The sequence below is a fragment of the Larus michahellis genome, chromosome 15 (genome assembly GCF_964199755.1).
Source record: "Larus michahellis chromosome 15, bLarMic1.1, whole genome shotgun sequence".
In the NCBI taxonomy this organism is placed as follows: domain Eukaryota; kingdom Metazoa; phylum Chordata; class Aves; order Charadriiformes; family Laridae; genus Larus; species Larus michahellis.
Genome location: NC_133910.1, coordinates 7,249,923 through 7,277,414, shown reverse-complemented (window position 1 = coordinate 7,277,414; position 27,492 = coordinate 7,249,923). Strand labels below are relative to the sequence as shown.

Sequence of the window (27,492 nt, the reverse complement as noted above, 5' to 3'; positions counted from 1 at the left end):
CCCGTGGCCAGGATGCCATCAGCTATCTCTGCTGCTGCTCTGGCCTTGGCTCCCTGTCCTCCCTGCCTTCAGACAACCCCAAACCAAGCTCTGCATCCTGCACCCAAATGCGGGCGCTGCCAGGGACGGCGTCCACAGTCTGGCACGTTTCCGCCAGCGGGGCAGGAACTGAGGGTCCCCCAGGGACCAGTCCCAGGTGTCCTCCTGCCCTGGCCATGGGGTCCCCTTGCCACAGCCCCCGGCTGTGGGTGTAGCGCAGAGGCAGGGACCAGAAACGCTGTTCAATCCCTGGTGGGTTAAGCATGCAGGGGACATGGTGACATGCTTTAGGGCTGCCGCACCGGGGGCTGCTCGGTGGCCTGGGCCATGTGGAGGGACATGGGTGACAGCGCAGGGGGGACGGAGCTGTTTCCACGAGGATGCTGGGCCGTGGACAGGGCTCTGGGGCGGCGCACGATGGGGCGAGGGCTCCGAGCGGGTGACAGGCGGTGACAACATGGCGGCCGCCGCTGCCGGACTACAACTCCCAGGAGGCATCGCGCGGGCGGCGCGCGCCCGCCGGAAGAGGCGTGGCACGTGACGGAACAGGCGCAGCGCGGTGCTGTGGCAACGGCGGCGGCCGGCATGGCCAAGCAGTACGACATGGTGGAGTGTCCCTTCTGCGATGAGGTCTCCAAGTACGAGAAGCTCGCCAAGATCGGGCAGGGCACCTTCGGGTGAGTGTCCCGCCGTTCCCGGCTCTCCCCGCGCCCGGCCCCGGCCTGCATCGGGCCTACCCCGCCCTCGGGCCTGCCGTCCGGACCCGCCCGCCCCAGGCCTGAGTGTCCCTTCCTTCGGTGTCCTTTCCCCGCTGGCCCCAGGGAACCAGCTGGGCCCCTGAGCCCTCTTTTTTCCCCACCCTGTCCCCCCCAACTCCGTCCCAGGCGCCGGTCGAGGAGAGTTTACCCTGGAGACAGTCGGGGTGGGGAGCTGTAACTTTGCCCAAAAAGTCTAATTTTGCCCAGCTGGGGCTGTGGGAGCTCTGAGTTGGCTCAACCGGTCCTGAGGGCCTTTGGTCCAAAGGGGACGTGGCTGGGCAGGTTAGTGGCACAGCACAGAGCTCTGTGTGTGGGGCTGTCGTGTGTCTTGTTTGGTCTCGTCCCTAGTTGGGAGCACCTGGGTCCCTCCGTTCTTCATTGTGCTGCTCACAGTTTTCCTTCTATTTTTACAGGGAAGTTTTCAAAGCCAAACATCGTCAGACAGGCAAGAAAGTAGCACTGAAGAAAGTGTTGATGGAAAATGAGAAGGAGGGGGTAAGTGTGGGAGCATGGCAGGGCGGTGTTTGGGAAGGCCTGGATATGGGGGGGTTTGTAGGTGAAAGCTAATCTTTGGGATGTGGTTTAACCCCAGCTGGCAACTGGGACCATACAGCCACTTGCTCACTCCCCGCAGCTGCGATGGGGGAGAGAACTGTAAGAGCGAATGTGAGGAAAAACTCTGGGTTGAAATAAAGACAGTTTAATAGGTAGAGCAAAAGCCATGCACACAAGCAAAGCAAAACAGGGAATCCATTTGCTGCTTCCCGTTGGCAGGCAGGTATTCAGCCATCTCCAGGAAAGCAGGGTTTCGTCACGCGTAACGGTTACTTGGGAAGACAAAAGCCATAACTCCAAGTGTCCCCCCCATTCCTTCTTCTTCCCCCAGCTTTATATACTGAGTATGACATCACATAATACAAAATATCCCTTTGGTCAGTTGGGGTCAGGTGTCCCGGCTGTGTCTCCTCCCAACCTTTTGTGCCTTCCCAGCCTTCGCTGGTGGGTCAGTGTGAGGAGCAGAAAAGGCCTTGGCTGCCCAGCAACAACCAAAACCACCAGTGTGCTATCAACACCATTTCTCATCTCAGATCCAAAACATAGCACTATACCATCTGCTACTAAGAAAGTCAACTCTATCCCAGTTGAAACCGTGACAGAATGGCAGAGACGTGTTTTCACTCTGTTCTTTAACAATATTTACTGCTTTAATGTGCCAGATCTTGAACCTGTAAGGGTGTGGACAGGATCCCAGCCATGTGGCCTTTTTCCTCTCTTACTGATACTGTGGTAATATTGGGTCTTGTGGTTGCCCTGCCAAAATGTATGGCCTGTTGTCACCTTCTGGGCTGTGAAGACACATGGCAGCAGTGTGGTGCAGTAGCTGTGTGGTGACTGCGCTGCGTGGGACGGCTGCTAGGAGGTGACACTGCTCATGCGTTCCTCCTCCTGTGCAAAACCCAGTCACCCCCGACGCAGGGCTCCACACTGGCTGTCGTTCGTGCAAGAACTGGGTCGTGCGTGAAAGGCACGTGCTTAGGGGTTTGCAGAGATGGGGCAAGCTGGGGAGAGAGTTAACCGCAGAAACAGCACAGGCAGCAGCTGGGGAGGCTGCTCTGCAGCTCGAGCTGGGCTGTACCATGTCCTGTTAGGAGCATGCAAGGTGAGGAGAGGAGGGAGAGGTGTCTACGTGTTGGTCTCAGCACCACGCAAACACCTCTGTCTCATGGCAGAATCCCCTCTCGCTAATGGTGGCCTGATGGTGAAGAAATTTTGGCAATCCTGGTGTTGGTGGTATGTTTTAAAGTTTTGATTGCCCTTCAGTGACTTGTCACGGTGCTGCTCATGCAGGTCCCCTGCCAAGCTGCCGTGGTCACATCTCTCCTGTTCTCTAGGCAGGGGTGACCTTGTCTCCTGCACCCCTAATCCCTGTCCTCTCTTTCTCCTTTCCAGTTCCCTATTACAGCCTTGCGAGAGATTAAGATCCTCCAGCTGCTCAAACATGAGAACGTGGTGAACCTCATAGAAATCTGCAGGACCAAAGGTAGCTTGCGGGGGTCTCCCTTGTGCTGCTGTCGCCTTTTTTTCAGTCTTCCTTTGCCACAGAGTGGGCTGGTGGTTTGTGGTGGGAGTGGGGTCCTCCAGCTGAGTACGGGTCTCTGTTCCTGCCTGTGATGTGGGGTGGGGGGACGCTCTTCTTGGAAAACAGCTTCTAAACAAATTAGGATGTTACCGCAGTTTGGCTGGAAAAAGCTGTTGTCAGTCCTGCTGGGATGTGCCTGTGCCGTGGTGGTGAATGCTGCCCGTGTTGAGAAACTCCTGTTTAAATAAATTAGCGCAGAGAGACTTTGAAGCAGAGGGTTCTCAGGCTGGAGCTGATCTCGTGGCTGTGCACAGCCGGTTCCCTGTCAGGAGCTGGAGCCATCCCTCTCGGTTGGTTTATGACAGTTCGTGGCAGCTCCGAGCTGATGACACAGCTCCAGATGGAGACTTGCTCAGTGTCTCTTGCTGTGGGTGACAGTAACGGCTCGTGCTGTGAGGGCTGGGACTCCGCATGGTGCGGTTCTGAGCTGCTCTTAACATCTCACGCAGTATGCCTCTGCTGCGTGACTGGCCTGGTCGGTGCACCTGGCCTGGCTCCATTTCCAGTGAAATTGCTTTAAAACATTTGTTAGTTTTTATATATCATTCTCTTATATGGATTTCTACTGGAAAAATACTTTTGAAAGTGACAGCTGATGTTAAAGCCTGCCATTCTCTGGTCAGTCATTTCAGTTAAATAAAATTGAAAGTGGCAGGTATCTGGTGATGATGTTTTTAAAAAAAGTCCAGTTGCTGAACTGGTAGAAATGTCTGGCCTAGGACTGTGAACTTGAAGTTACTCCAGTACTCCATTGCATGTAGATTATTTTCCAAACGGGTATGAGTATAAACGCGAATGACAAGTTAATTTTTAATTTATTGTGTGATAAAATGAGTTGTGATGATTGCATGTCTGGCATACCTAAGGTAAATATTTTTGTAGACGTGTCAGTTGTTTGTGTTTTCTTTGAATTCCAGTCTTCATCCAAATCTACCTTGACCTCAGTTCCAGTAAAGTAGAAATGTTGCATTTGCTGTTCTCAAACTTTAAGGTTTTCTCTTTTTACGTTGGAAAGCTGCGGTAGGGGCCGTATCCATGTAAGGAACTGCAAATCCAGTCCAGCAGGCGCCCTCCTGGCTGGCAGAGGGGTGTGTTTCCCTGGGGGCTGAGCTTAGCTGTCATTTTACAGTTGTAGCTGCTGATCAGCAGGTTTTGCTGATTACAGCTGATGAAAATCAGCCTTTCTTTTTAATAATGATTTGCATGTGTGCTCTAGGAACAAGATTGAAATCGATTGCTTCATTTGAGGTTTCCTGTTACTGACTTTAAATTGCAATTGGCGTTTTAAGTCACTTTGATTCAGATCAGTCCATTTTGTAGATGCTGTTTGAGGTTGCAGAAAACCTTACTTTCTAATGTTATAATAGATAGATTTTTTTTCTGTTTTTGCATTTTTTCCTGGGGCTGTCTTTGTGGGTACCTCTTCTATCGCTGATGCAATCAGTGATAGGTCTAGGCTGGCAGCTAGCGGTATGGGCACCTACCAGCCACAGCTTGCAGGGAGGAAACCCCACAGCCGTTACATGAACAGAACAACACAAAACGAAGCTTTCAAAGATTGTTATGCCCTTTTCTTGCCTGTCTGATGACATTCACTACTCCGAACTTCATTCCGTTGCTAGTGGTGCTGTCTTAGTGCCTCTTTACGAAGGATCTTGGGGCCTGCAGGATGGCTCTGGTTCTCTGCATTCCTGTGCCCTGAGGTTTTGTCTAGTGAGCATTGTACGAGCAGCGGGGTGGCTGGAGGTCAGGAGGAGCTGTGACGGGGCTAAGGGTCTCTTGCTGACAGTCCCTCCTTGCCTCTCCCATAGCCTCTCCATACAACCGCTGCAAGGGCAGTATCTACCTCGTGTTTGACTTCTGTGAGCACGACCTGGCTGGCCTTCTCAGCAATGCCCACGTCAAGTTCACGCTCTCAGAGATCAAGAAAGTTATGCAGATGTTATTGAATGGACTTTACTACATCCACAGGAACAAGGTATTTGGCCAGATCTGTGCTGTGCCCTGAGGTCACCCTGCTCTCTGTGGCCTTGCAAGGAGCGGGTGTCTTAGCACAGGCTGGAGGGAAATCCTTCCTCGTCCTTCACCTCTGGAGTCTTAGTGCCTTGCTGGCAGCGGGCACCCAATAACCTTAATGGCTTATTTCGATGTCTGTCCTTGTACAGATCTTGCATCGAGACATGAAAGCTGCGAATGTCCTGATCACACGCGACGGAGTCCTGAAGCTTGCAGACTTTGGGCTGGCTCGGGCTTTCAGCCTGGCTAAGAACAGCCAACCGAACCGCTACACCAACCGGGTGGTGACTCTGTGGTATCGGCCACCAGAGCTGCTCCTAGGTAGGAGGTGATGGGCTCTGCCGGCTTTTCTGGCCTTCTCGTTCCCCCGGGTGACTAACACGGCATCTCCGTTTAGGGGAGCGGGACTACGGTCCCCCCATTGACCTCTGGGGTGGAGGCTGCATCATGGCAGAGATGTGGACCCGCAGCCCCATCATGCAGGGCAACACAGAGCAGCACCAGCTCACCCTCATCAGCCAGCTATGTGGATCCATCACGCCGGAGGTGAGGGCAAGAGCACGGGCAAGCTGCGGAAGGGCGGGAGGAGAGCTGCAAAGTGGGTGGTGTGGGCAGGGTCTGGAACTGGTCACTCCTAGAGCGATTCCTTGCCCTGTGCACTGGCTCCTGCGTGCTCCTGGCACTGGAGTGTGCCCATGCAGCACTGGTAGGGAGGCTGGGGAAGCTCCTGCAAGTGCTGTTTGCCACCTGGGAGCCGAGTGCACAGTGGGATGCTGTGCTTTCCTTGCTGCTCAGTGTAAACTACAGCTGTCACGTTACTTGTGTTCAACCTCCTGAACCCTTGGCCTCCCAGACCTCCTTGGGGAGGGGCGAGTCGTGTCCTGGTTTTTGAGCACAGAGAGGATGCTGGCTGCTCCGAGTGTGAAAGAACAGAACGTTAAGTGTAGGAGTCTGTTCTGGTCTGTGTTTGGGGGTTGTCCCTCAGATAAATGCCCTCTGAATTTCTGCTTAAAGAAGGGTGGTTTTTTGTTTTGTGTTGAGGGGTTTGTCTCAGATGCTTTGGACTGGTCACCTTGAAAAGCCTCTTGAATTCTGGCTTCTGATTTGCGGCGTCAGCTCGGCCCTGGTGGGAGCACTCAGCCTTTTCTCAACTCCTTATTTAGCAGCAGCTTGTCCTGCCCTCTTGTGGGGGATGGAGCTGAGGGATCTCTTGGCCGGGGCTGCAGTCTAGGGGATTCGATGGGCAGGCAGTTGTGCAGGCAGCCGTGCAGGCAGCCGCAGAGGCCTGGTGCCTCCATTACATACATTATGTACATACATTGAAGGTGCTTTCTTTTGTATGCAAATACCTGCCGTGCTCTCCCCCAGATCAGGGTTGAGGAAATGCTGGTGATTGAAGCAGGCTTTGCTTTCTAAGGCTAAAAGGTACCACATACATCCGGGTTGTTGTTTAGCAATAAGTTTTGTCATTTTACCTTTCTGGATGTTGTAGCTGGCCTGAGCTGTGCTCTCTAGTAGCTCTTCTGTGGGAGAACCAGCCTGGAGCATCCTGCATGCCATTCCCACACCAGGAGGACTCTGTCCTGACTTGTCCACGTCTCTCCAGGCTTTAGTGCACTATTTAGTGCCTCCTCCATGCTGTGGGAACAAGGTCTGCCAGCTTGGAGGTTATAAAATAGTATTGTTCTCTCAGCAGACCTCGCCCTGGTTTGCCTGAGGGTGTTAGCATCAAAAATGGCTTGTCCTCTCCTCTCTGTAACTATTTCTTCCCAACCCTACCTTCGTCCTCCTTCCCAGGTTTGGCCGAACGTGGATAAATATGAGCTGTACCAGAAGCTGGATCTCCCCAAGGGCCAGAAGCGCAAGGTGAAGGATCGCCTGAAAGCCTACGTTAAAGACCCCTACGCACTCGACCTCATCGACAAGCTGCTGGTGCTGGATCCTGCCCAGCGGATCGACAGCGACGACGCGCTGAACCATGACTTCTTCTGGTCAGATCCCATGCCCTCGGACCTCAAAAACATGCTGTCCACCCACAACCAGTCCATGTTCGAGTACCTGGCCCCACCACGTAGGAGGGGTGGCCACATGCCCCAGCAGCCAGCTAACCAGGGCAGGAACCCAGCTGCCACCAACCAGACTGAATTCGACAGGGTGTTTTGAGCGGGGGCTTCCCTGGCTGGGCTACTCCGCAGGTTGCATTGAGCGGGGATGTCCTGGCGAGGTCTTTCTGTCTGGGAAAGGACTTTCTTCAAGGCGAAGTGCCTGCTGGCTTTAACGAAGCTCTGCCGTCTCTTCTCGTGCAACATCTGAGCCACCACGGAGCTGTGTGACTGGGGAGGTGATGCCTGTGAGCTCGGCGTTGTTTCCCTGCAGCTTTTGCGCAGAGCCTGTTTATCCCCCTGCAACAGTCTGTATTGGTTACGTTAATCTTGCGGATCGATCGTTCTGGGACTGGTGGTGGAGAAAGTGGCTCTGTTGGTGCTGAGGCTCTTGGCAAATGGTGCTGTGACCAGTAGGACTTGGGAGTAGCTGTCCTGGACCAAACTGGGCCCTGCTGGGAGATGTCTCAGCTCTCTCAGTTGGTCTTAGCCGCTGCAAGGCGTATCCTTTGAACACTGAAGCACTGATGTAGGATGAGGCAGGTGCTTATGAGTAACGTGGAGTTGTCCTGGGGAAGGCAGAGTCACTCTAGGCAGCGTGACTAACTCTCACTGCAGTTTCGGCTCTAGCCTAGAGAGGGGCTTACTGGGAAAAACCAGAGCTGGTTGCTGCATACAGCCAGGATTTACAGCGGGAATCGCTGGTCTCTGTAACAGCATGCAGTGTCCACGCTTTCTTCATTTTGAACTGCAATTAGGAGACCCCCAGCCTGCTGCGTGCTTTCCCCAGGCGTGTGGATGGCAAAGGGAGTGTTGAGCGCTGGCCTTAGCCGGGGGAGAGACCTGCCATCCTGCGCTCTGCAAGGATTTCACCATGGCGCAGCGGTGCTGGGAGCAGAGGGACTAAACACTCCCATGTCTGCTGCTCTGTCCTGGAGCTCTTGGAGTCTAGAGCAAGACTGCTGCCTTCCCCGGATGCAGTGACCAGTGATGGTGTGCGCACACTTTCTGCCAGAGCTTCTCGGGGCCGACTCTTAGAGAGCGAGGGCTCCTTTGCATCCCACTGCAGCCGAGCTGCTCACTCAACACTTCGTCTTCCATGGCTGTCAGGTGCAGCTGGCCATCTTCTCGGCGAGCCCTGTGTATCCCAAGACTTTCAAACAAATAAGGTGTACCACATGCAGCGGGTGATAACCTTTGGCATTTGATAGGTTGTCCGTTAACTAGGCTAATGGCAAAAGCTGCCTCGGTAGCATAAGGTCTCAGGGGAGGAAGCGGTGGTGAGCGGGGCCGTTCTCAGGACAAAAAGTGAGGATGATAAAGGACGTGTACAAGGTAAATGTCGGTGCGGGGCTCTCAAACAATGTCTCGTTGTGGCGGGGGGGACTTGCTTTCTTTGGAAAAAGAGATGAATTTGGTCGCCAGCAATAAGCCAGATGACTTCTGCCGGTTGTGAATAAACACGATCCTGTCCCAAAGGGCTGCTTTTACCCTGTGTCGCTCTTTTGTCTCAATGGAGAAAGCCACCGCAGTGCTTTAAAACAGCACCTCCCGCATCCCCGAGGGCTTTGGACATTGTGGCTCCCCTGCCGCGCACCCCTCGGGGGTCCCCGTGCTGTTAACGGGAGGGGGGCTCGGCACAAGGTGCATTAACCGGTAGCGTGAGTGGAGGTGGCTGTTAGGGGCAGCCCGGGGGCTCCACTGGCACCGGGGGAGGGTGATGCTGCCTGGCTCGGGGGTGTCCCTGCGCCCCCCTCTTGGCTTGCGCGGGCTGGGATGGGATCCCCAGGGCTGCAGAGCCCGGCTGGGCTCGGTGCTGCGCCCTCCCCCGAGGGGAGCGGCGGGGGCTCCCCCGGAGGCTCGGCGGGAGGAGGAAGGGTCCCCCGCCCACCCGCTCCGTCCCCACTGCCCCTCGCAAAGATGGCGCGTCGACCCCGTTTCCCCCCCCCCCCCCCCCGCCCCCGACGTGGCGCCGCGCTGCCCGTTTCAAAGATGGCGGCGGTGGGGGGGGGCACGGGGACACGGGGCGGTCCCGCCCCAGGCGGCGGCGCGAGCTCCCGGCGGCAGAGTGCGCGCGGCGCGGCGGGATGGTGGCGCGGGGGCTGCGCGCGCTGCGCGGGGCGCTGCGGGCGGCCGCCGCCGCCGGGCGCCGGTTCAGCACGCGTCCGGCGCGCGCCCCCGCCATGGACTACCAGGTACCGGCGGGGGAGAGAAGGGCCACGCGCGGCGGCGGCCAGGGCCCGGCGGCACCGGGGGGGGCTGCGCCCGGCCGGGCTGCGCGCTGCGTCTCGGGGCATCCGTCCCACCGGGCCCGGCACCTGGGGGCAGCGGCAGCCGCGGGGCTGCCCAGCACCGGGGGTCCCGTCCCAAACCGCAGGCCTGTGGGCTCCGGGACGGGCGGGGGGCTGCGGGGCGGTCCCGGTACCGTGCGGAGCGCCGAGCCCCTTCCCCGCCTGCGGGGCCGCCCCATCCGCCGCTCCCCGTCTCGCCCCTCTTTCCGCTGGGGACAGCCGGTGCACGGCCGTCATCCCCCAAAGCCCCGTCCCCCGCGCCATGGCGCATCCCGGGCGGGGGTGTCCCGTGTCCCCGCGGCTGCCTGGCGCCGTGGGGACGACGGCGACCCCCGGGCTGAGGGCCGGTGCGGAGACCCCCGCAGACGGGAGCCGTCCTGCTCCTATCCCGTGCCACCGGTGCCCCCCCCCCGCCTGCTGGGACGGGGTCGGGCTGCTCGGGGGCGTGCCCCGTGCCGGGTCCCCTCTGCAGCACACGGCAGTGCGGGGGCCAGGCCCGCGTCCCCCCCCCCGGCGCCGGTTCCGGGGGCTCGGTGGCGGCGGTGCCCTCAGGCCGCGCAGCCACGTTGTCCCACGTGCAGGTGCAGCTCTGTGGCTTCGTTTGCGCCTCTAATTAAACACCGGCGGGGCGGGCATGCGGGCACTGGAGCGCCGCCCGCTGGCACCCACGGGTGGCCTTGTCCCGCTGGGGCGGGGGTGGCTGCCGGGTCCCCCCCCGGCGGGGGCAAGGGGCGGGCTCCCCCCGCCGATAAGTAGCCCGTCCCCGGGCTCTGGCGCTGCCGGCACGTCCCCGCGGGGCCATGGCAGAAGGGATGCTTTCGGCGTGGGCGGCCGCGGGCTCCGCTGAGGGGACCGAGCCCGATGGGGTGGGTCGGGGACAGGGCGGGGTGCAGCCCCGAGGCTGCGGTGATGGGTGCCATCCTCACCACCCCCCCCGGGGGGGTCTTTCCAGGACGCCATCCGGACCCTCAACACCCTGCAGACCAACGCCAGCTACCTGGAGCAGGTGAAACGAGAGCGTGGCGACCCCCGGGCCCAGCTGGAAGCCATGCGGGGCTTTTTGGAGAGGAGCGGGCTGAAGGTGAGGGGGAGGCGTCCCCATCCCGGTCCCACGACCCTCCGTTCTGGCAGCGGTGCCGCCGCGCTCGGCACTGGCCGCCGCGGGGGTCTCATGGGGTGGTTGACCTACGGCAGGTCGAGGACCTGGATCGACTGAACATCATCCACGTCACGGGGACGAAGGGCAAGGTGAGGCGGGGGGGGCGAGCGGGGGCCGCCAGCGTCTCTGGCTCCATTTCCCCCTGCCCCAGTATTGGGGGGGGGGGGTTCAACGCTGCCGTCTCCCCAGGGCTCAGCATGCGCCTTTACCGAGTGCATCCTCCGCAGCTATGGGCTGAAGACGGGCTTTTACAGGTGGGCAGGGGGGGTCAGGAGGGTTTGGGGGGGCTGGTGGTGCCATGCCTGACTGTGCCCCCTTCCATCTGCCCCCCCCCAGCTCCCCTCACCTGGTGCAGGTGCGTGAGCGGATCCGCATCAATGGGCAGCCCATCAGCAAGGAGCTCTTCAGCAAGTACTTCTGGCTCGTCTACAACCGCCTGGAGGAGACCAAGGTGGTGGCAGTGGGGCTTGGGGGTGCTCCCTCCCTCGGGGCCCCCCCCGGGGCTGTGTGCCCCAGCGCCGGTTGGGGATGGCCTGTTCTGTCCCTTTACACCCGCTCTCCCCGGCAGGACCCGGAGCATGCCAGCATGCCGGCGTACTTCCGCTTCCTCACCATCATGGCCTTCCACGTCTTCCTGCAGGAGAAGGTCGGTGGTGGTGGCCTCCAGCTTGTGATGGGGATGTCAGGTTGGTGGGGACCTCAGGGAGGCGGGGACATGGGATCCAGCCCCCAGGTGGGGCAGAACTCGCATCGGTCAAGCTGTCATGGTTGTAACCAGGGGCTGCTAAGCCAGTTGGGTCGTCCCCCCACGAGTGGGGTACATGTGCAGGCACAGGTTTGGAGGGGGGGTGGCAGGGACCTGGCCTCACCCATATCTCCGAATCCATGGGGACACATGCTGCTGGTGGCTCTGTGATGGCTCCAGTGTCCCCGTGTCCCCAGGTGGACCTGGCAGTGGTGGAGGTTGGCATTGGCGGCGCCTACGACTGCACTAACATCATCAGGTAGGAGCTGGCGGGGCGGAGCCTGTCCCTTGGGGGTGCCAGGGCCTGCTGTCCCATGGTGGGGGGGGACGGCGGGGACACTGCCACGTTGCGTCCCCAGGGCGCCGGTGGTGTGTGGGATCTCTTCCCTGGGCATTGACCACACCAGCATCTTGGGGGACACCATGGAGAAGATCGCCTGGCAGAAGGGGGGCATTTTTAAGGTAGGGAGACCCAGTCCTCCCCCCTTTCATGGTTTTGGGGTGTGCTTCCCAATGGCCCTGAGCAACCCCATGGCCCTGAGCAACCCCATGGCCCTGAGCACCCCGATCCTTTGCAGCCCGGCGTGCCGGCATTCACCGTGATGCAGCCGGAGCGGCCACTGGAGGTGCTGAGGGACCGAGCCCAGGAACGGGAGGTGAGTTGGGTGCCAAGGGGGTGGACGTGGGGTACTCCATGGTGGGGGGGCTCAGACACCTTTCCCCACAGTGTCCCCTCTACCTCTGCCCGGAGCTGGACGCCTTCGAAGGGGACCACCGGGCACTGGAGCTGGGGCTAGCGGGTGCCCACCAGCGCTCCAACGCCGCCCTGGCCCTGCAGCTGGCACGGACCTGGCTGCAGCGCCGCGGCTGCCGGGGTAAGGCATGGGGACAGGGGTGGGGGGGGTGTCGGATCCCGCTGTGGTCCCCAGGGTCTCAGCGGGGCACCCGTCCCCCCAGGTCTCGGGGAGCTGAAGGAGGTGCCACCAGGTGTGGAGCTGGTGGGGAGGCCAGTGCCGCTGGCGCCCGCCTTTCAACCCACTGATGCCATGATCCAAGGTGCAGTATGGCCGCCTTGGGACCCCCCCCCAGCCACGTCGCAGGGCTCAAGGGGGGCCATGCTGGGACCCCAGCCAGTGCCGCCTGTGCTGGAGGGCACAGCCTGGCTGCCTGCACCGGGGTTCCGGTGCTGGAGGGATGTGTGGGGGTCCCAGCCGTGCCCTGTGCCCCCCCTTCCAGGTTTGCGGGACACCGAGTGGCTCGGCCGGACACAGGTGCTGCCCCGCGGCCCCGTGACGTGGTACCTGGATGGTGCCCACACCACCAGCAGCGTCCAGGCCTGCGTCCGCTGGTTCCGCCAGGCCGCCCTCAACCAGGACAAGCCCCACGAGTAAGGAGGGGACACGACGGGGGCCGGGGGGGGGACACACGGTGGTGGTGGTGCTGGGGTTCCCCATGGTGCACGGGCCACCCTCCCTCTCTCCCTGCAGCGGCTCCGAGGTGCGCGTGCTGCTCTTCAACGCCACGGGGGACCGGGACACGGCGGCGCTGCTCAAGCTGCTGCTGGTGAGGTTTTGGGGAGGGGGGTGCAGGGGTGGGGGGGGGGTGTCACTGCGGCCGGACGGCTGCGTTCTCTGCGTGCGCTGGGACCTGCTTCGCTGCGGGTGCGGGAGCCGCGAGGTGGAGCTGGTGCCCTGTCTGTCTGTCTGTCTGTCCGCTGCCCTGCTGTCCCCACCTCGGTGCCCCCCTCAAGGGTTTCACAGCTCCGGGTGCAGGGGGGGACTCGGCTCACCCCCTCCCCGGACCAAACCCCCGTAACCCCACCAGTGTGGGACTGGTCCCAGTGGACATGCCATGTGGGGGTCCTGAGGGCCCCTCCAGTGCTCACCCCCCTTCTCCCCACAGCCCTGCCACTTCGACTACGCCGTTTTCTGCCCCAACTTCACGGAGGTGTCGGTGGCCAACAACGCTGGTGAGTGCTGGGGAGCCGGGGTCCCCCCCGGCCCCCCTCCATCCCTGACCCCTCCCCGGCCCCCCCCCAATCCCTGACCCCCATCCCCATCCCTCCCAGACCAGCAAAACTTCAACGTGACGCTGGAGAACGCCCTGACCCGCTGCCTGGAGAACCAGCGGACGTGGACCCGGCTGCTGGAGGAGAAGGGGGGGCAGGACCCCTGGCTGCCGGCCCCCCTGCGGACAGGGGGGCTGCTGCAGCCGACTCCCCCGCGAGGGACCCTGCTCCTGGTCCCCCCGGCCCCACGACCCCTCAATTCCCCCTCCCTCGTCTTCCCCTGCCTGGCCCAGGCACTGCGGTGGGTGGCGCAGGGCCGGGACCCCCGGCTGGCAGCACCCGCGGCCACGGGGGCTCATCCCCACCCCGTCGCCAGCAGCGGGGCCGTGCTGCTGCGGGAGGCAGCCGCCGTCCGCGTCCTGGTCACTGGCAGCCTGCACTTGGTGGGGGGGGTCCTCCGGCTCCTCGACCCCACGCTCTCCCAGTAACTGGGGGGGGACTGGGGCTTTGCACCTCTTTTTACTTGAAGCAATGGTTCTGCCCCCGCTGATGCTCGGAGGCAACCGGGGGGGACATGCGGGACCCCCAGCCCCATCCCGGCTTGTCCCTTTTCACCCCAGTGCCTTTCACCCGTGCCTCACCCTGGGGACACTGGCTGTGGGGGGGCATGCTCCCGGCCCCCAACCCGCCTTGGTAAGACTGACTTGGGGGGGACCCTGGGCTCTGGGGGGGCTGCCCTAGGCTGTTGCTGGGTCCCTGGAGCCCAGGGGGGTGGGCAGTTTTGGGAGGGGGGGGGGATGTAGGTGGGAGCCTCAAGGTGCAGCGAGGCTCGGTATCAGGGCACGACTAATTTAACGTAGGGGAGATTTTTATTATTATTAATAAGAGTTTGTAACTTGGACGGGGACCTGAGGAAGGGTGGTTTCTGCTCATCACCCCACACGGGGGGCAGCAGCCCTGCACCCCCCCACCCCAATAAACCTCTTGCTGCTCCCAGTGGTGCCTGCTGCCTTCCTGGGGGGATGCGGGAAGAGTGTGGGGTGTCCCCCCACGTGCTGCGACACATTCTGGGGGCACCCGCTTCCCCCCCACACACCCCCATTTGATGGGGAGCCTTGGGGGTGGCTTTGGCAGTAGCTGCTCTCTCCGCCTTCCCGGTGCACCCAGCAGCAGGGCACCCCGGGGGAGGGTTGCAGGGTGCCCCCCCCCCAGCATGGGCTGCCCTTGGGGAGCCAAAGCATTCACTGAATGAGTAACGGAGGCCCCCTCCGGGCTTGGCCTGAGATTTGGGGCAAAAAAATAGCTTAATGGGGCTGGGGTGGGTCCCCAAGTCCGGCAGCCAGGGGCTGGGTGGGCTCGGGGGGGCCCGGGGGGGTCAGGCCATGCTGCTGGTGGAGCAGGGGGTGCTCTGGGTGCTGCCGATGCTGTGGTTGGTGCTGCTGCTCTCTGAAGCTGGTGCCGTGCTGGAAACCGGCTGCAGTTTGGAGATGGGACCTGGCTGACGCCGTGCGCCGCGGGGAGAAACACCAAGGGGCACCAGACTCAGGGCGGCCGGTGGTGGCCATGGCTCGTCCCCACGGGACTTTCCAGCCCCCATGCATGAACCCTCACAGATTGCTCCCCAGCCGTCCCCTGAGCCCCCATGATGGAGATGGGCATGGGGGACCATGCTGGCACCAGGAGCAGGAGGGAGGACAGGTGGCAGGGGGGACCCTGGGGCAGTGGGGGGACCCTGAGGAGCCGTGGCCACCCTGAGCAGGGTCATTCCCTTGTGGCATTGCCGGGAGAGCCATATGGATGGTGGCAGCACAGCAGCCTGGTCCCTCACTCACCCAGGGACCTCGGACGGAGGGCTTTGGGCTAGGGGGGTATATGGGGCACCCAGCAAGGGACATGTGTGGGAGGGCAACCCCCATCCCACTGCGGGCATCCCCAGGGTGGTGGATACTCACGGGTGTGTGAGTAGATGTACCAGAGCCCGGCGGTGAGGAGTGCCCCGATGAGGAAGGCGCCGAAGGTGATGCCCAGGACGGCGGCCAGTCCCAGCCCGCGGTCTGTAGGGGGACAAGGCTGTCAGAACCGCCATGCTGGTGGTGGGGGGGGAGTTCCCTTTCCATCCCCATTCCCACCCCGGCCCTGTCTCCTGGCCCAAACTCACTGTTGGGCAGCCGCCAGCTGTCCTTCACCGTCACCTCCAGGACCTTCTCAAAGATGGTGTTGTTCTGCAGAGGTGGAGGTTGGGGTGAGGAGGGGGGGACACCCCTGTCCCCTCCCGTACCCCCAGTGGGTGATGGGGCTGGGAGCCCCCATGCTCTTCGGGGACCGGGGATGCTGCTCCTGGCCAGGTGACAGAGCCTGGCAGTTGAGGACAAACCAGGCTGCCATCACCGATGGTGGAGACCAGCATGGTGGCATCACGGGGTGGGGTTACTGACCTGCAAGCCAGCCTTGCACTTGAGGGTGGCGGAGAAGGGGACGCGCCCGCCCTCGGGGACGGCGTAGGTGAAGCGGAAGCGCCAGACCTTCCTCCCGTGGCTGCTCGGGGGGCCTTCCATCACGGCCACCCCTGCCCCACGCGCCTCCCCTGCCTCCACCAGCAGCTCCGGCTCCTGCCCCGGTGCCACCAGCCAGCATTCCTTCAGCTGCAGGTCGGCCGGGTGGTCCTCCCACCGCATGGACGCCTGCCGTGGGGACAGGGGGGACATACTGTCAGGGATGCCAGCCCAGGGACAGCGGGACACTCCCCGAGCCCGAGCACTGAGACGGTGGTGGTACCTGCACGAAGGCCTCCTTGTTGACCTCCAGCTCCGTCTGTGGTGCCTCAAAGGCAGCAGTGGGGAAGAGGCGCAGGAAGAGCTCCCGAGGGATGTTGCATTCGAAGGCCACCTGCAAGTGGGAATGGTGCTGCCGAGGCCACCCACAGCACCCGGTGGCAGCACCAGCACCCTCCTCCCGTGGTCCCACTCCGGACACGCCGGGAAACCCGGCTCTTACCCGCACGCTATGGAGCACTGTGCCCTTGGCCAGGCTAAGGATGAGCTGCAAGAAGGTAGGAAAGGCTGGGTCAGCCAAGTGGTCCCCACTGCTGGGGGGGACCGATGGGACGGGATGGGACAGGATGGGATGGGGCCCATGATGGGATGGGATGAGATGGGACAGGATGGGATGGGACGAGATGGGACGGGATGAGATGGGACGGGATGGGATGGGATGGGATGGGATGGGATGGGATGGGATGGGATGGAGGGGGTCCCACTCTGGGATGGGAGATAGTGTCACACCCTGGGGGGGTCTCACCCACACCACCCCCATCTCCTCCATCTCTGCCAGCACCTGGGTGCAGCAGCAGGGGTCAGCTCTGTGTCACACCAGGACGTTTCCCACCATGCAAAAGCAAGGAGGTCCCAGTTGAAGCCCCCATGGGGCATCAGCGGGGCTGGGGGGCAGTGCCCCAGCTGCGTCCCCCCCGCCCTCACCTCATTGTTGGCGTGGCCCCTGCCCTCCAGCGAGGTGCCGCAGTGGCTGAGGGGGGTTTTCAGCATGAAGTGAGTAGCGTTTTTCTCTGCCTGGCAGCTGATGTCCCTCAGGGTGATGTTCACCACGTCCTTGATGGGCTGGGAGAAAAGCACCTGGCGGTCACCGCCGTCTGGGGACAGCCCCGTGCCACCCACCCCCAGCACCTGGAGCAGGATGTGACTCCCTGGGTGATGCCAGTGGGTGGCAGGGACACCACTACCACCACCCCCTCACCTCCAGGTGAGACCTGGCGATGACGATCTCCATGGTTTCATCCGTGCACTTCCAGGGCTGGAGCGTGAGCAGCAGCATGTGGGGCAGCATGTTGGGGGGGGGTGGGGGGGGGTTGGTCGTCGCGGGCACCCTCCTGACTGCCTCTGTGGGATGGGGAGATGGGGAGACTTAGTGGGGGCAGCGGGACCCCCCCCCTCCCATCCCACCCAAGCCCCAAGGGCCTCACCATGCTCCTGGATCTCCAGGCTGACACGGGCGCTGGCGGGGATGGTGGAGTAGGAGGCGATGACACTGTAGTTCTTCTCAAAGGCTTTGGCGATGAGGCCCTGCTCCGTGTCCGGCAGGTGCTCCCCTGGGATCAGCGGTGAGGGGATGTGCACAATCTTGTAGTTCCCGGAGACCTATGGTGGGGCAGGACAGAATGGGGGCGGGGGGGCGGTGCTGAGTGGGGATGGGGACAGCTGAGGATGCTCAAGGTAGGGATGGTTTCTGGATTCGTCACCATTAGGAGGGCTTGCAGCAAGGGGGCTGCCACCTCCCTGTGCCCAATGTCCACAGATGCCCTCCTGCCACCCCCCCCACCCCCCCCATGCCACCAGCCCCCTTGGCGGGGGTGGGAGACACACACACCCATCCTGCTCAGCCCTACCAGGAACTGGATGTGGCAGTTGTTGACGGAGAGGGACCAGGTGAGGTTGGCCTGGCTCTGCAGGATGAGGATCTGGTCGCTCACGGTTCTCTCAGGACAGCTCAGGGACAGGTTCACCTCCGCGATGGGGAAACTGGGAAACCACAAGACAACCCCCCCCACCAGCATCATCCTCCTGCACTGGCAGATCCCATAGCCCCCGCCTCGGGATGGGGGGGGCTCTGCCTATGAGACACCCCAATCCCTTCCCGAGCATCTCCAAGCGTGTCCCACCGCCTCTGCCGCTGCCTGTCCCGCGGCTCCTGGGGGTCCCACCACCTGCGCGGTGCCGTACCTGTGCTCGGGCTGCAGGCGGACGATGTGGGCGGCCCTGGTGCTCTGGGCATCCCTGCGCGAGCAGCCCTTCACCCCGTGGAAGAAGACCTCGGTCTCCAGGTGCAGCATGGCGTTGAAGCGCTCCTGGGGGACGCATTCTGGGGGGCTGCCGGCATCTGCGGAGGCGAGGGGGATGTGTCACCAAAGCCAAACTGGGCTCAGTGGGTGGGGAGATGCTTGGGGCCAGCCCTGATGCTGTGGGCCAGGTGACATCAGTCCCCGTAGCATCTCCCCTGGGACTGTGCATCTTCCCAGCGGGTTGTCATCTGTTGGGAGCAGGGAGAGCTGCCCACCCTGTTTCCCCCCAGCACCAGCCCCCGGCCCCACGCACCTTCTCCCAGCCGGACCTGCACCCAGCGGGGGTCCCGCAGCTCGCTGTAGGACGTGATGCCCCCGTAGGCACCCTGAGCCCAGGCCAGTAGTTGCCCCTCGCCGGTGGCCGCGGGCAGCTCAGGGCCGGGAGTGACGGTGGTCCCCAGGCTGAGGTGGGCGTCCTGCAGGGCGAGCAGCAGCCTGAGCTGAGGAGTGGGGGGCCAAGGCACATCCCTCCCCAGCTCGGGCTGGTGTGGGTAAAGCATGGAAAGCCTCTGGCACGGAGAATGTGAATGTAAAGCTAAGCCAGGCGGGCACCCCTGGAGCCCCGGCTCCATTGTGGCTGGGGGTCACCCCGGATTGAGCAGGGGTTTTTTGGGCCACGGACTGGGAGCGGTGTGGGCGGCTGGCGGCACGCGGAGAGCTCAGCCCACTTTATTATTAGCTGCAAACAAAGCAGGAGGTTTATTTTGCTAACAAAGCGCCCGGCCCCGGCTCAGCTCGCTGGAGCCAAACCCCATCCCTGACCTTCCTCCCGCCGGCCGGAGGAAACAGGAGCTTTTTCCAGCCCTGTGCGTCATTCCCTGCCGGGCCAGCCCCATGCTCAGCGCCACCGGTAGCGGCCAGGCGCGTCCCCTCCTCCCCAGGGCACTGCGAGCATCTTCTCCAAGGATGGAGGACCAGTCTCCTCCAGGGACACCCCACAAACATCTCCAGGGATGGCCCCAGCCCTGCTGCCCCGGCGCTGGGCTGTGACACTCACGGTGCGGACAAGCAGGTCTGGGCACGGGGAGGTGACGATGGCGGAGCAGTGGCCACACAGGAGGACAAGCACCGCTGGCCGGGTACAGCCACCAGCTTGTGGCATGACGGACACCTTCAGTGGGAAGGCAGAAGCCTGTCGGGGGGGAAAGGGAGCGCATCAGCACAGCGGTCATCAAGCCTCAGTTGCTGTCACCTACCTGGCTGCACCCCCGGCTACCCCACCTGCCCCCAGAGACAGAGGGAGCAGAGAGAGCCCAGAGCGTCCTTGGGCTTGCCCCGAGCACGGGCCATGCAGGAGGCAGCCGTGGCTGGGTGTAGGGAGCAGGTCAGGAGATGCAGAGATGCCACATGGCCCAGTACCCACATTGGTGGGGGCAAACACCCACCCCAAGGTCTCCCGAGCAAGGTACCAGGGCATTCCCACCCTGGGGTCCAGGGCACCCCCATACTGGGGACTGGGGCATCTTTGAGTCAGGGACTGGGTAATCTCTGTACTGGGCACCAGGGTGTCACCCCGCTGGGGACTGGGGTGTCCCCACACCAGAGACTGGCATGTCCCCACACTGGGGACTGGGGCATCCTTACACCAGCAACTAGAGCATCCTTGCACTGGGGACTGGGGTGTCCCCACACGGAGGACTGGAGCATCCCCACACTGGGGCCAGGTCATCCCCACCCTGGGCACCCGAGTACCCCCACCCTGGGCACCAGGGCGTCACCCCACTGAAGACTGGAGCATCTCTGCCCCAGACCGGGACATCCCCCTGCGGGTTTCCCTGCCCGGTCCCAGCACCGTGCAGCCTCTCCAGGCTTGGGACCGGCTGTACCGGTGTACAGGGATGCTGGGGGCACTGGGATGCCGGGGGTACAGCGGTGGCACACACTGCTCCCCATGGCCGGCACTGCCCGGCAGCCTCCAACTGGAAATCCGGATGGGGAAGCTGAAAGGCCAGGCGCTAAGTTTGGCAACCACCACCTGAATCATTGCTCGCAAAGTGCTGAGCCAGGCGGCCGGCAGGGAAAACCAGCTGGGGGCCGGGGGTGGAGGCAGCCGCCGGTGCCGGGCACGGGGCCGGCGGGATGGGGCCATGGGCATCCTGGCCTGGCAGTGGCCCTGTGGCGAGCGTGGGTGGCCGGGGACCCCGGGTGGCCCCGGGCGTCGGGGAGGAGCCGGCGGCTGTTTTTCCTGCCGCGTGTTTTGCAGCGCTCCATTGTTCGGCTGCGCGAGCGGCGGGAGCCTCGCCGCTGCCCCGACGCCGCCTTTCAGGTTATTTTTTTCTTTTTCTTTTTCTTTTTTTTTTTTTTTCATCGTGGGGATCTGCTTATAGAAAGCGGCTTCCAGTAATTCTTCTATAAGTGGAGCTGCATCCCTGCCCGGCTCCCCCCGCATGCCACAGGGCTTGGTGCCACAGCCGTGACATCAGTGTGTCCCCCCTGCCGCCGCTGGTGACAACCACGGGGCACCCCCGGGTCACATCCGGATGGGACAGAGGGGCTCTTGCAAAATCCACCCTCCCCAATGGCTCTGGGCCCAGCTCCCGCCTCCCCCCAAAAAGCAGAACTGGGAGAGCTGGGAGGTGGCGGAGGGGAAATGTGGCGCCAGGAGGCTCAAAGCTGGGCCAAAATTGGGTGTTGGGTTTGCCGGGGCGCAGCCTGTGCCCGGGGAGCTGTGCCACGCTGCAGAGCAGCCGTGCAAACCCCCGTGCTGGTGCAAATCCATGCGCCAGTGCAAAGCCACCCACCAGTATAACCCAGCAGCGGCACCAGCCAGGGATGCAGCCCCAGCCCCGCTGCTGCTCTGCGCCCATCCTCACCCAAAAGCTGCCCGGGGCACCCACAATGCAGTTATCACCCCTCAGCAGGCCGTGCAATTGCTGGCGACCCGGTTTCCGCTCGTTTGGCCACCTTCAAGTGATGTGCCTCCCTCTATCCCTCCCCCTGTCCCTCCTTCCATCCTTCCTTCCATCCCTGCCTCCATCCTTCCATCCCTCCTTCCATCCTTCCATCCCTCCTTCCATCCTTCCATCCCTCCTTCCATGCCTCCATCCCACCTTCCATTCTTCCATCCCTCCTTCTGTCCCACCCTCCGTCCCTCCCTGGCATGGTCCCCATCCGGTGCCCGTGGCTCTGCCCTGCTCCTGCACTGGGACCAGGCCACCTCCCCAGGGAGACAGGGGTTCCTGGGACGTCCAGTGCAGGGACAGCATCGGCCGATGGAGAAGTCGCCTCTAAAGACTTTAAATCCCCGTTGGGGCCAGACGCTGGGAGGGGAAGCTCAGTGAAGGCACCATGGAAAAGGGTAAACAGGGTCCTCTCGCTGTGCCTTAGTTTGACAGCGGAGACACCCTGCCCAGCGGGGACAGTGTCAGGGTGACAGTGATGAGGTGACAACGCCGAGGGGATGCACCAGGACCCCGCTCGCTCACCTTGGACCACTCGACGCTGAGGACGTGGACTTCATGGCCGGTGCCCACGGAGCTGTTGCTGATGCAGCCCCGCGGCACCGTGCTGGTGGCGTAGGACAGGGTGATGGGTGGCTCCCCCGTCACCGGCTGCAGGTCACAGCCCTCGGCTCTCCCGGGATCTGGGTGGAAAACAAGCAACCGTCAGTCCCTGCCGCACGGATGTGGGGACAGGGAATGTGGGGTGACATGACTTGCGGGGGGACGTGACATGGGAGGGGGCTGCATCGCAACGTCAGCCCTGGCGCTGCCCCCACACCCCCGGCACGGTGTCACCGCGGTCCCGCTGCCGGCACAGCGCCCGCAGGACATCTGCTACGTGTCTGCTCGGGGCTCATCTGCCGCCGCCGTCCCCCGGCGCAATCACGTTAATGACCATCGGATCCGGGCTGGAAAAATCTGCTGTCCCTGCTCGGCACTGCCGCGTGCCAAAACTCGCACCCGGCTGCCCCCAACGCTCGGGCGGTGGCGGAAGCCCCCCCGCATCCCCCCGCCATGCCGCAGGAAAGCGGGAAGCTCAGGTATGGAAATGGCTGTAAAGCTCATCCTCCGCAGGCGCTGAGGCGTGAGCCTTGCCCCGTCCCGCACCCCCCTGCGCGGCGCGCGAGCGAGCGGGGCTGGGGGCAGCTGCCAAGGGAAATCCTGAGTGCAAACAGCCGCTTGAAGGCCTGATCCTGTAAATCCCCGTTTTCCTTCGCCATTTCCCCTGCCCTGGGCAGCCCTGCCGCAGCCAGGCTGTCCTCAAGCTGGCCCCTGCGCTGGGAGGCCGTGGGGGGACCCACTTGCACCCATGGATGCCCCCTTGCAGGGGGCTAGGCAGGATGGAGCCCCACACCACAGCTGGGGGAGGTCTCCATGGGCACACGGTGCTTGGGGCACTGTGTTTGGTTTGGAGGTGGCCACTGAGCTCTGTCCCTTCCTGTCCCATCCTTTCCCAACCCTGGTGGCTCTAGCCACCGTGCCGGGAGGTGACCGGACCCCGAGCCAGGGCCACCCAGCCACCCCCGCCTGGACCATGGCTGGAGGGTGCGATGCTCCGGGAGTCGAGGCTTCGGGATGCAGCAGCCAGTAAAGGGCCACCCGTGCCATGTCACATCCATCACAGTGTCCCCGGCCCACGTCTCTCTGTCGGGGTCGCGTGGCCGTGGCGCAGACCCCCCCCCCTGCAAGTGACGCTGCCGCGGGCCCACCTATTGTCTGGCGCTTCCTCCCCCCGGCACGGCGGCCGTGTGGCCGGCAGCATCAGGAGGAAGATAAACAGCCTCTTATCTGGGCGCCACAGGCTGCGTCCCTCTTCCCCTCTGCTCCTGCCCCAACGGCACCGGGCACAGCCATGCAGCCCCCGGCATGGCTGGGCTGAGGACGGGCAGCTCGTCACACCTCCGGCAGCATCCCACGGGGAGGTCAGGCAGGGCCAGGGGGCCGCGGCCAGACTCGCCCCCGGCACAGGGCAGGGATGCCAGAGGAGGGGATGTGGGGCAGCGGTGCCAGCCGGGCACCGTCATTCCCTAGGGAAGGCAGCGGGCTCCAGCATTATGTCAGGATCAGATAAGGGGGCTCAGCTGGGCCGCCCGGGGCGATCAGATAAGGGCCCTGTTATTTTTGTACTCCGGGAAAGGGAAAAAAAAATAAAAAGGAAGAAAGAAAGAAAATCCACTTTATGTTTTTCCAGCCGCCCGCCCTCTCCTTCGCTCCGGTGTGGCTGAGACCAGGGAGCAGGGAAGGTGTCGCCGCGGTCCCCCATTGGGTCGGGGGCCAGAGGGATCAACGACTGTTTTTTTGGGAGCAGATCAAAGGCCCCGGGTACAGAGTAACGCCCAGGGGTGCCGGGACGGGGGATGCAGGGCTGGGGTGGCTCCAGCAGCCCAGGATGCCCCATGGGACAGGCAGCGCCACTCCGGCATCCCGGCATCCGGCTGTGCCGCCTCGGCACTTGTGTAACGAGCTGGATGGTCTCAGCCCAGCTCAGGAATGGGGATGGACTTAGTGCTGCAAACTCGGGGGGAAGTTTGCACACATTCCCCCCGAGCCACTGCTGGCTGTTACACCATGCGGAGGTGGCACTGGGGCTCAGATGATGGGGTGGATGGGACCAGGCTTTGGGGTTGATGCAGACCGTGTCATACCTGCCCCTCTCTTAAGCCAGCCGGGCGCTGAACAGCCTCTCCCCAGGGACGGGAAGGGACGTCCCAGCACTGTGCGTGCCCCACGGGGAGCAGCGCTGGTCCCTGCTGGGATAGGAGGCACAAAGTCCCCCACCTCTGGAAGCCTGCTGTGTCCTTGAGGCTCCACGGCACTGTACCCGCCCTGGGCAACCCCAGCCCATGGCACTATACCCACTGTGGGCACCCCCAGCTCCCCGAGACTGTGCCTGCCATGGGCACCCACAGCCCCACAGGTCCCTGGGGGGAGGCAGCAGCCAGGCAGGACGTGGCCTGTGCGCCACAGCTAGGCAGGACGGGGACCATATGGCACCGCTACGCAGGACGGGGACCATATAGCACAGCTACACAGGACAGAGACCACATACCACAGCTACTCAGGTCAGGGACCACACAACACAGCTACTCAGGATGGGGACCGTACGGCACAGCTGCATAGGGTAGGGATGATATGGCACAGTCATAGAGGACACCAGCACAGGTTGGGAATGGTATGGCACAGATGAATAGGACATGGGCTATATGGAAGAGCTACACAGGACAGGGATCATACAGGCACAGTTGTATATGACAGGGACTGTATGGCTCAGTTACGCAGGACAGGGACCATATGGCACAGCTACATTAGCTAGGGACCACATAGCACAGTTAGGACACGAACTGCATTACACAGCTCAATAGGACAGGGACCATATGGCACAGTTACTCAGGATGGGGACCATACGGCATAGCTGCATAGGGCTCAGCCCATATAGCACAGTCACGTCAGTGCAGGGACTGTATGGCACAGCCATATAGGATGGAGACTGTATGGGACAAATACAAAGGACACAGGCTGTAGGGCACGGCTACGTGGGACAGAGACGGCTTTGCAGAGCTGCATAGGATGGAGACCAGATGGCACAGCCACATAGTATAGGGACTATACATCACAGATAGGGAGGACAGGGCCTCTATGGCACAATCACATAGGATGCAGAGCACATGGCACAGCCATAGGACAGGGACTGTATGGCACAGCTGTGGGACACGGACCTTCTGGCACAGCGGTGTAGGATGGGGACCGTACAGCACGGCTACGGGGGACATGGCCCACATGGCACAGCCTCACTGGGCAGGGACCGCCTGGCAGAGCTGCCGGGCAGTGACCAGGGGTGACAGCAGGCAGGGAGCGGGCACAGAGCATGGCAGCGGGGACACCCCAGCAGCACCCACCGCTGCTGGCCCCCGTGGTGGCTGGGAGGGACCGACACAACTGGGACAGGCTGTCCCACCAGCCTCGGCCTCTGCCTTCCCACTTCTCTTTCTCTCTGACGGTGGGTCGCGTCCCCAGGCCCCCCAGCTCCCTGCCTTCCATCCGGCATGGGTGTCCCCACGCCTGTCCCCCCTTGAAGTTCCCCCTGCGGCTTCGCAGAGACCTTGGGGCGGCTTTAGTGCTTCCCAGCCGGACTGCTCAGGAGGCAGACAAGTCCCCAGCCCCGTCCCCACAGCCGATGTGGTGCTTTGTGGGGTTTTTCCCACTCCTCACCCTGGCTCCCTGTCAACACCCCCCCCAGACCCCGCCGTGCCGGGAGGCCATGGAAGCTGCCCCAGACCCCGCGGGTGTCATTGCCTTGGCCGGGGCACAGCAGCCCTGGTGACGCAGCCTGGATTTCGGGGGTGCTGGGGAGGGCAGGGCCGTGCTGTGTGTCCCCGCCCGGGGCTGTTGGAGGGGTTGTCCCTCCCCACCTCTGGGGCTGCCCCCCAAAACCTTCTCCCCTGGAGGGCTGCCGGGGGTGACAGTGCCCATGCCAGCACAGCCGAGACCCCTTCGTCCACGGACCCACTGACTCCCGGGGAGATGGACGGGGGGGTGGGGTCCAGGGGACGGAGCTGCTCCCGGGACGGAGTCAGCGGTGGGTCCCACAGCCGGTCCCATCCCGGGGTTCCCGTCCGGGGGTCCCCTCCCCTCGGTACCCCCCCTCCATCCGCATCCCCATCCCCATCCCCACTCACCCGGGCGGCCGAGCAGAGCCAGCAGCAGCGGCAGGAGCGGGGCGGTTCGGGGGCCCATGTCCGCCTGCGGCCGCTGCCCCGGAGCCAGCGCCGAGTGCCGGGCGGCGGCGGCGGCAGGAAACCGACTCCCTTCGGAGGAGGGTCCGCGGGCGGCGCGGCTCCGCGCCGGGAGGAAATGCCGCTGGCGGCGCTGGGGCCGTGCCGGCGGCGGGGGGGGCGGGAGCTGCCCGAAACGGGGCGAAGGGGGGGGGAGAAGGGCGGACATCCCCCCCCGGGAGGGGCCGTGCCTCAGTTTCCCCACAGCGTCGCCTCCAGAAGGGTGTGCTGGAAGTGCCCCGAGCACCGGGAGGGGGGCACTGGCATCGGGGTGGGTGTCGCCAGGGACCCTCCTGGGCTGACACTGATGAGGGGAGGGGTGGGACACAGGGGTTTGGAAGTGCCCGGGTACGGTGTACCCCGTCCCCCCCAGAATGTGCCCATGCACACTGCTGCAGCACAGCCCGACCCCCACGGCGAGGAGGGGCAGCCCCTGTCCCCATTGCCCAAGTGATGGGGGTCAGGGGCTGCCCCATGACAATGGGGACAGGGGCTGCCCCACAGCACCCTGGCAGTCAGTCCCCATGGCCCCCGGCGGGGTCATCATGCCCCAGGCCGGTACCTGCCCCATGGCCCTGGATGCTCACTTCGGGGCCAGGGGCACATGGAGGGACACAGTGCTGCTGCCTGCCTTGCCTGTACCCTCGGACCGCCTGAAAATCCCAGCCTGGCAGGTGGGTTTGGGGTTGGGATGTCCCCTGGGAAAAGGCTGACTGGGCAAGGGGGCTGGGGGGGGCTGTCACAGCAAAGCACCGCTGAGGGGGGAGCCACGGAGTGGCTGGGGGGAGCCACTTCTGCACCCCTGCGCCATTCCTCCTACATGTGCCAGCGGCTGCTGCCCGATGTGAGAGTCCTCACACAGATAACAGTGGGGCTGGGAGCCGGGATGCCCGTGCTGGGGGTGGGCACAGGCCCCCGGGGGTGGTCTACATCCTAAGCCATGGCCGTGGGCAAGGGGACAGCATGGGGACCTGCCAGGGAAGCCAGCAAGGCCTGTCGCCACCAGCCAGGATGTCCCCGGAGATGTCCTGACCCTGGGGTGAGCAGCAGACATCTCCCATGACAGAGCACTGCCATCTCCTGGGGACCGTGGGGACGGGTGCTCACCCAGGCACGGGGACCGGGATGGGGACGAGGATCAGGCACCCCTGCCCTCCCGCACTCCTCTCCCCACAGTGACACCGCAGGGCGACGAGCAAGAAGCCCTCAGGATGGCGGTGGCTGCAGGGTGACAGACAGGAGGGTGGCCGTGACTGCAGGGTGGCCGCGTGTGCAGCCCCGTGCGCGCCGTTCAGCCCCAGCACAGCATCTTCCCCCCGGCTGCAGCTTACGGGGTGGCCTCGGGCTTTCCAGACAGAGCAAAAGCATCCAAAACCCCATCACCAAGCACCCAGGGGCCGTGCTGGGGAGGAGGGCAGGGTGCCCAGGCCCGCTGGGCACCATGGCATCCCCCCTCCCAGCCCCACCGCCCTCCTCACTGCCTGGGGAAACTGAGGCATGCTCAAAGCACACCCAAAGAAGGATGGAAGCACATGTGAAATGGGTCACCCCGCTTTCTCCTGCATGGATTTTGGCCGTAGCGTCCCAAACTGCCTGTCTCTCCTGTCCCCTCGTCCCCACTGACACGAGGCGGGCGCCTGCCAGCCCCAGCCCCAGCTCAGACGTGCT

General features: G+C 63.1%; 3 protein-coding genes across 5 annotated transcripts; 2 read left to right on the top strand and 1 right to left on the bottom strand.

Moving 5' to 3' along the window:
- The first annotated feature begins 264 nt into the window (after window positions 1-264).
- CDK9 (cyclin dependent kinase 9) lies at window positions 265-8,530 on the top strand. The gene is made up of 7 exons (XM_074608634.1): window positions 265-716; window positions 1,211-1,292; window positions 2,748-2,838; window positions 4,749-4,915; window positions 5,103-5,274; window positions 5,351-5,499; window positions 6,751-8,530. The coding sequence occupies exons 1-7, from the start codon at window positions 625-627 to the stop codon at window positions 7,114-7,116; spliced, it is 1,119 nt and encodes a 372-aa protein (XP_074464735.1). The 5' UTR covers window positions 265-624; the 3' UTR covers window positions 7,117-8,530.
- On the top strand, window positions 8,303-14,254 carry FPGS (folylpolyglutamate synthase). 3 transcript variants are annotated; one of them, XM_074608633.1, is made up of 15 exons: window positions 8,303-8,390; window positions 10,299-10,427; window positions 10,541-10,594; window positions 10,695-10,759; window positions 10,842-10,956; window positions 11,074-11,151; window positions 11,448-11,509; window positions 11,610-11,712; window positions 11,829-11,906; window positions 11,978-12,125; window positions 12,208-12,306; window positions 12,487-12,637; window positions 12,738-12,813; window positions 13,153-13,219; window positions 13,319-14,254. In XM_074608633.1, exons 1-15 carry the CDS (start codon window positions 8,370-8,372, stop codon window positions 13,744-13,746), a joined length of 1,674 nt encoding a protein of 557 aa, XP_074464734.1. In that variant the 5' UTR covers window positions 8,303-8,369; the 3' UTR covers window positions 13,747-14,254. The 3 variants fall into 3 exon arrangements, with proteins under 3 accessions (XP_074464734.1, XP_074464731.1, XP_074464732.1); XM_074608630.1 differs by lacking the exon at window positions 8,303-8,390 and adding an exon at window positions 9,118-9,250; XM_074608631.1 differs by lacking the exon at window positions 8,303-8,390 and adding an exon at window positions 10,123-10,212.
- ENG (endoglin) lies at window positions 14,247-25,885 on the bottom strand. The gene is made up of 15 exons (XM_074608629.1): window positions 25,729-25,885; window positions 21,536-21,693; window positions 19,108-19,242; window positions 18,364-18,526; window positions 17,992-18,148; window positions 17,658-17,790; window positions 17,235-17,409; window positions 17,009-17,151; window positions 16,735-16,872; window positions 16,253-16,297; window positions 16,034-16,144; window positions 15,694-15,939; window positions 15,417-15,480; window positions 15,211-15,312; window positions 14,247-14,752 (listed from the first exon to the last, which is right to left on the bottom strand). Exons 1-15 carry the CDS (start codon window positions 25,784-25,786, stop codon window positions 14,634-14,636), a joined length of 1,947 nt encoding a protein of 648 aa, XP_074464730.1. The 5' UTR covers window positions 25,787-25,885; the 3' UTR covers window positions 14,247-14,633.
- Window positions 25,886-27,492: the final 1,607 nt, after the last annotated feature.

Excerpts from the sequence above, each read along its gene's own strand:
- CDK9 (XM_074608634.1), top strand. The coding sequence starts at position 625 with ATGGCCAAGCAGTACGACATGGTGGAGTGTCCCTTCTGCGATGAGGTC. Across the intron at positions 4,916-5,102 it reads ACTACATCCACAGGAACAAG|ATCTTGCATCGAGACATGAA; the intron begins GTATTTGGCCAG and ends GTCCTTGTACAG. Across the intron at positions 5,500-6,750 it reads GTGGATCCATCACGCCGGAG|GTTTGGCCGAACGTGGATAA; the intron begins GTGAGGGCAAGA and ends CCTCCTTCCCAG.
- ENG (XM_074608629.1), bottom strand. The coding sequence starts at position 25,786 with ATGGGCCCCCGAACCGCCCCGCTCCTGCCGCTGCTGCTGGCTCTGCTC. Across the intron at positions 19,243-21,535 it reads TCAGCGTCGAGTGGTCCAAG|GCTTCTGCCTTCCCACTGAA; the intron begins GTGAGCGAGCGG and ends CCCCCCCGACAG. Across the intron at positions 18,149-18,363 it reads GCAGGTCCGGCTGGGAGAAG|ATGCCGGCAGCCCCCCAGAA; the intron begins GTGCGTGGGGCC and ends TCGCCTCCGCAG.
- FPGS (XM_074608630.1), top strand. The coding sequence starts at position 9,143 with ATGGTGGCGCGGGGGCTGCGCGCGCTGCGCGGGGCGCTGCGGGCGGCC. Across the intron at positions 12,638-12,737 it reads AACCAGGACAAGCCCCACGA|CGGCTCCGAGGTGCGCGTGC; the intron begins GTAAGGAGGGGA and ends CTCTCCCTGCAG. Across the intron at positions 12,814-13,152 it reads CGCTGCTCAAGCTGCTGCTG|CCCTGCCACTTCGACTACGC; the intron begins GTGAGGTTTTGG and ends TTCTCCCCACAG.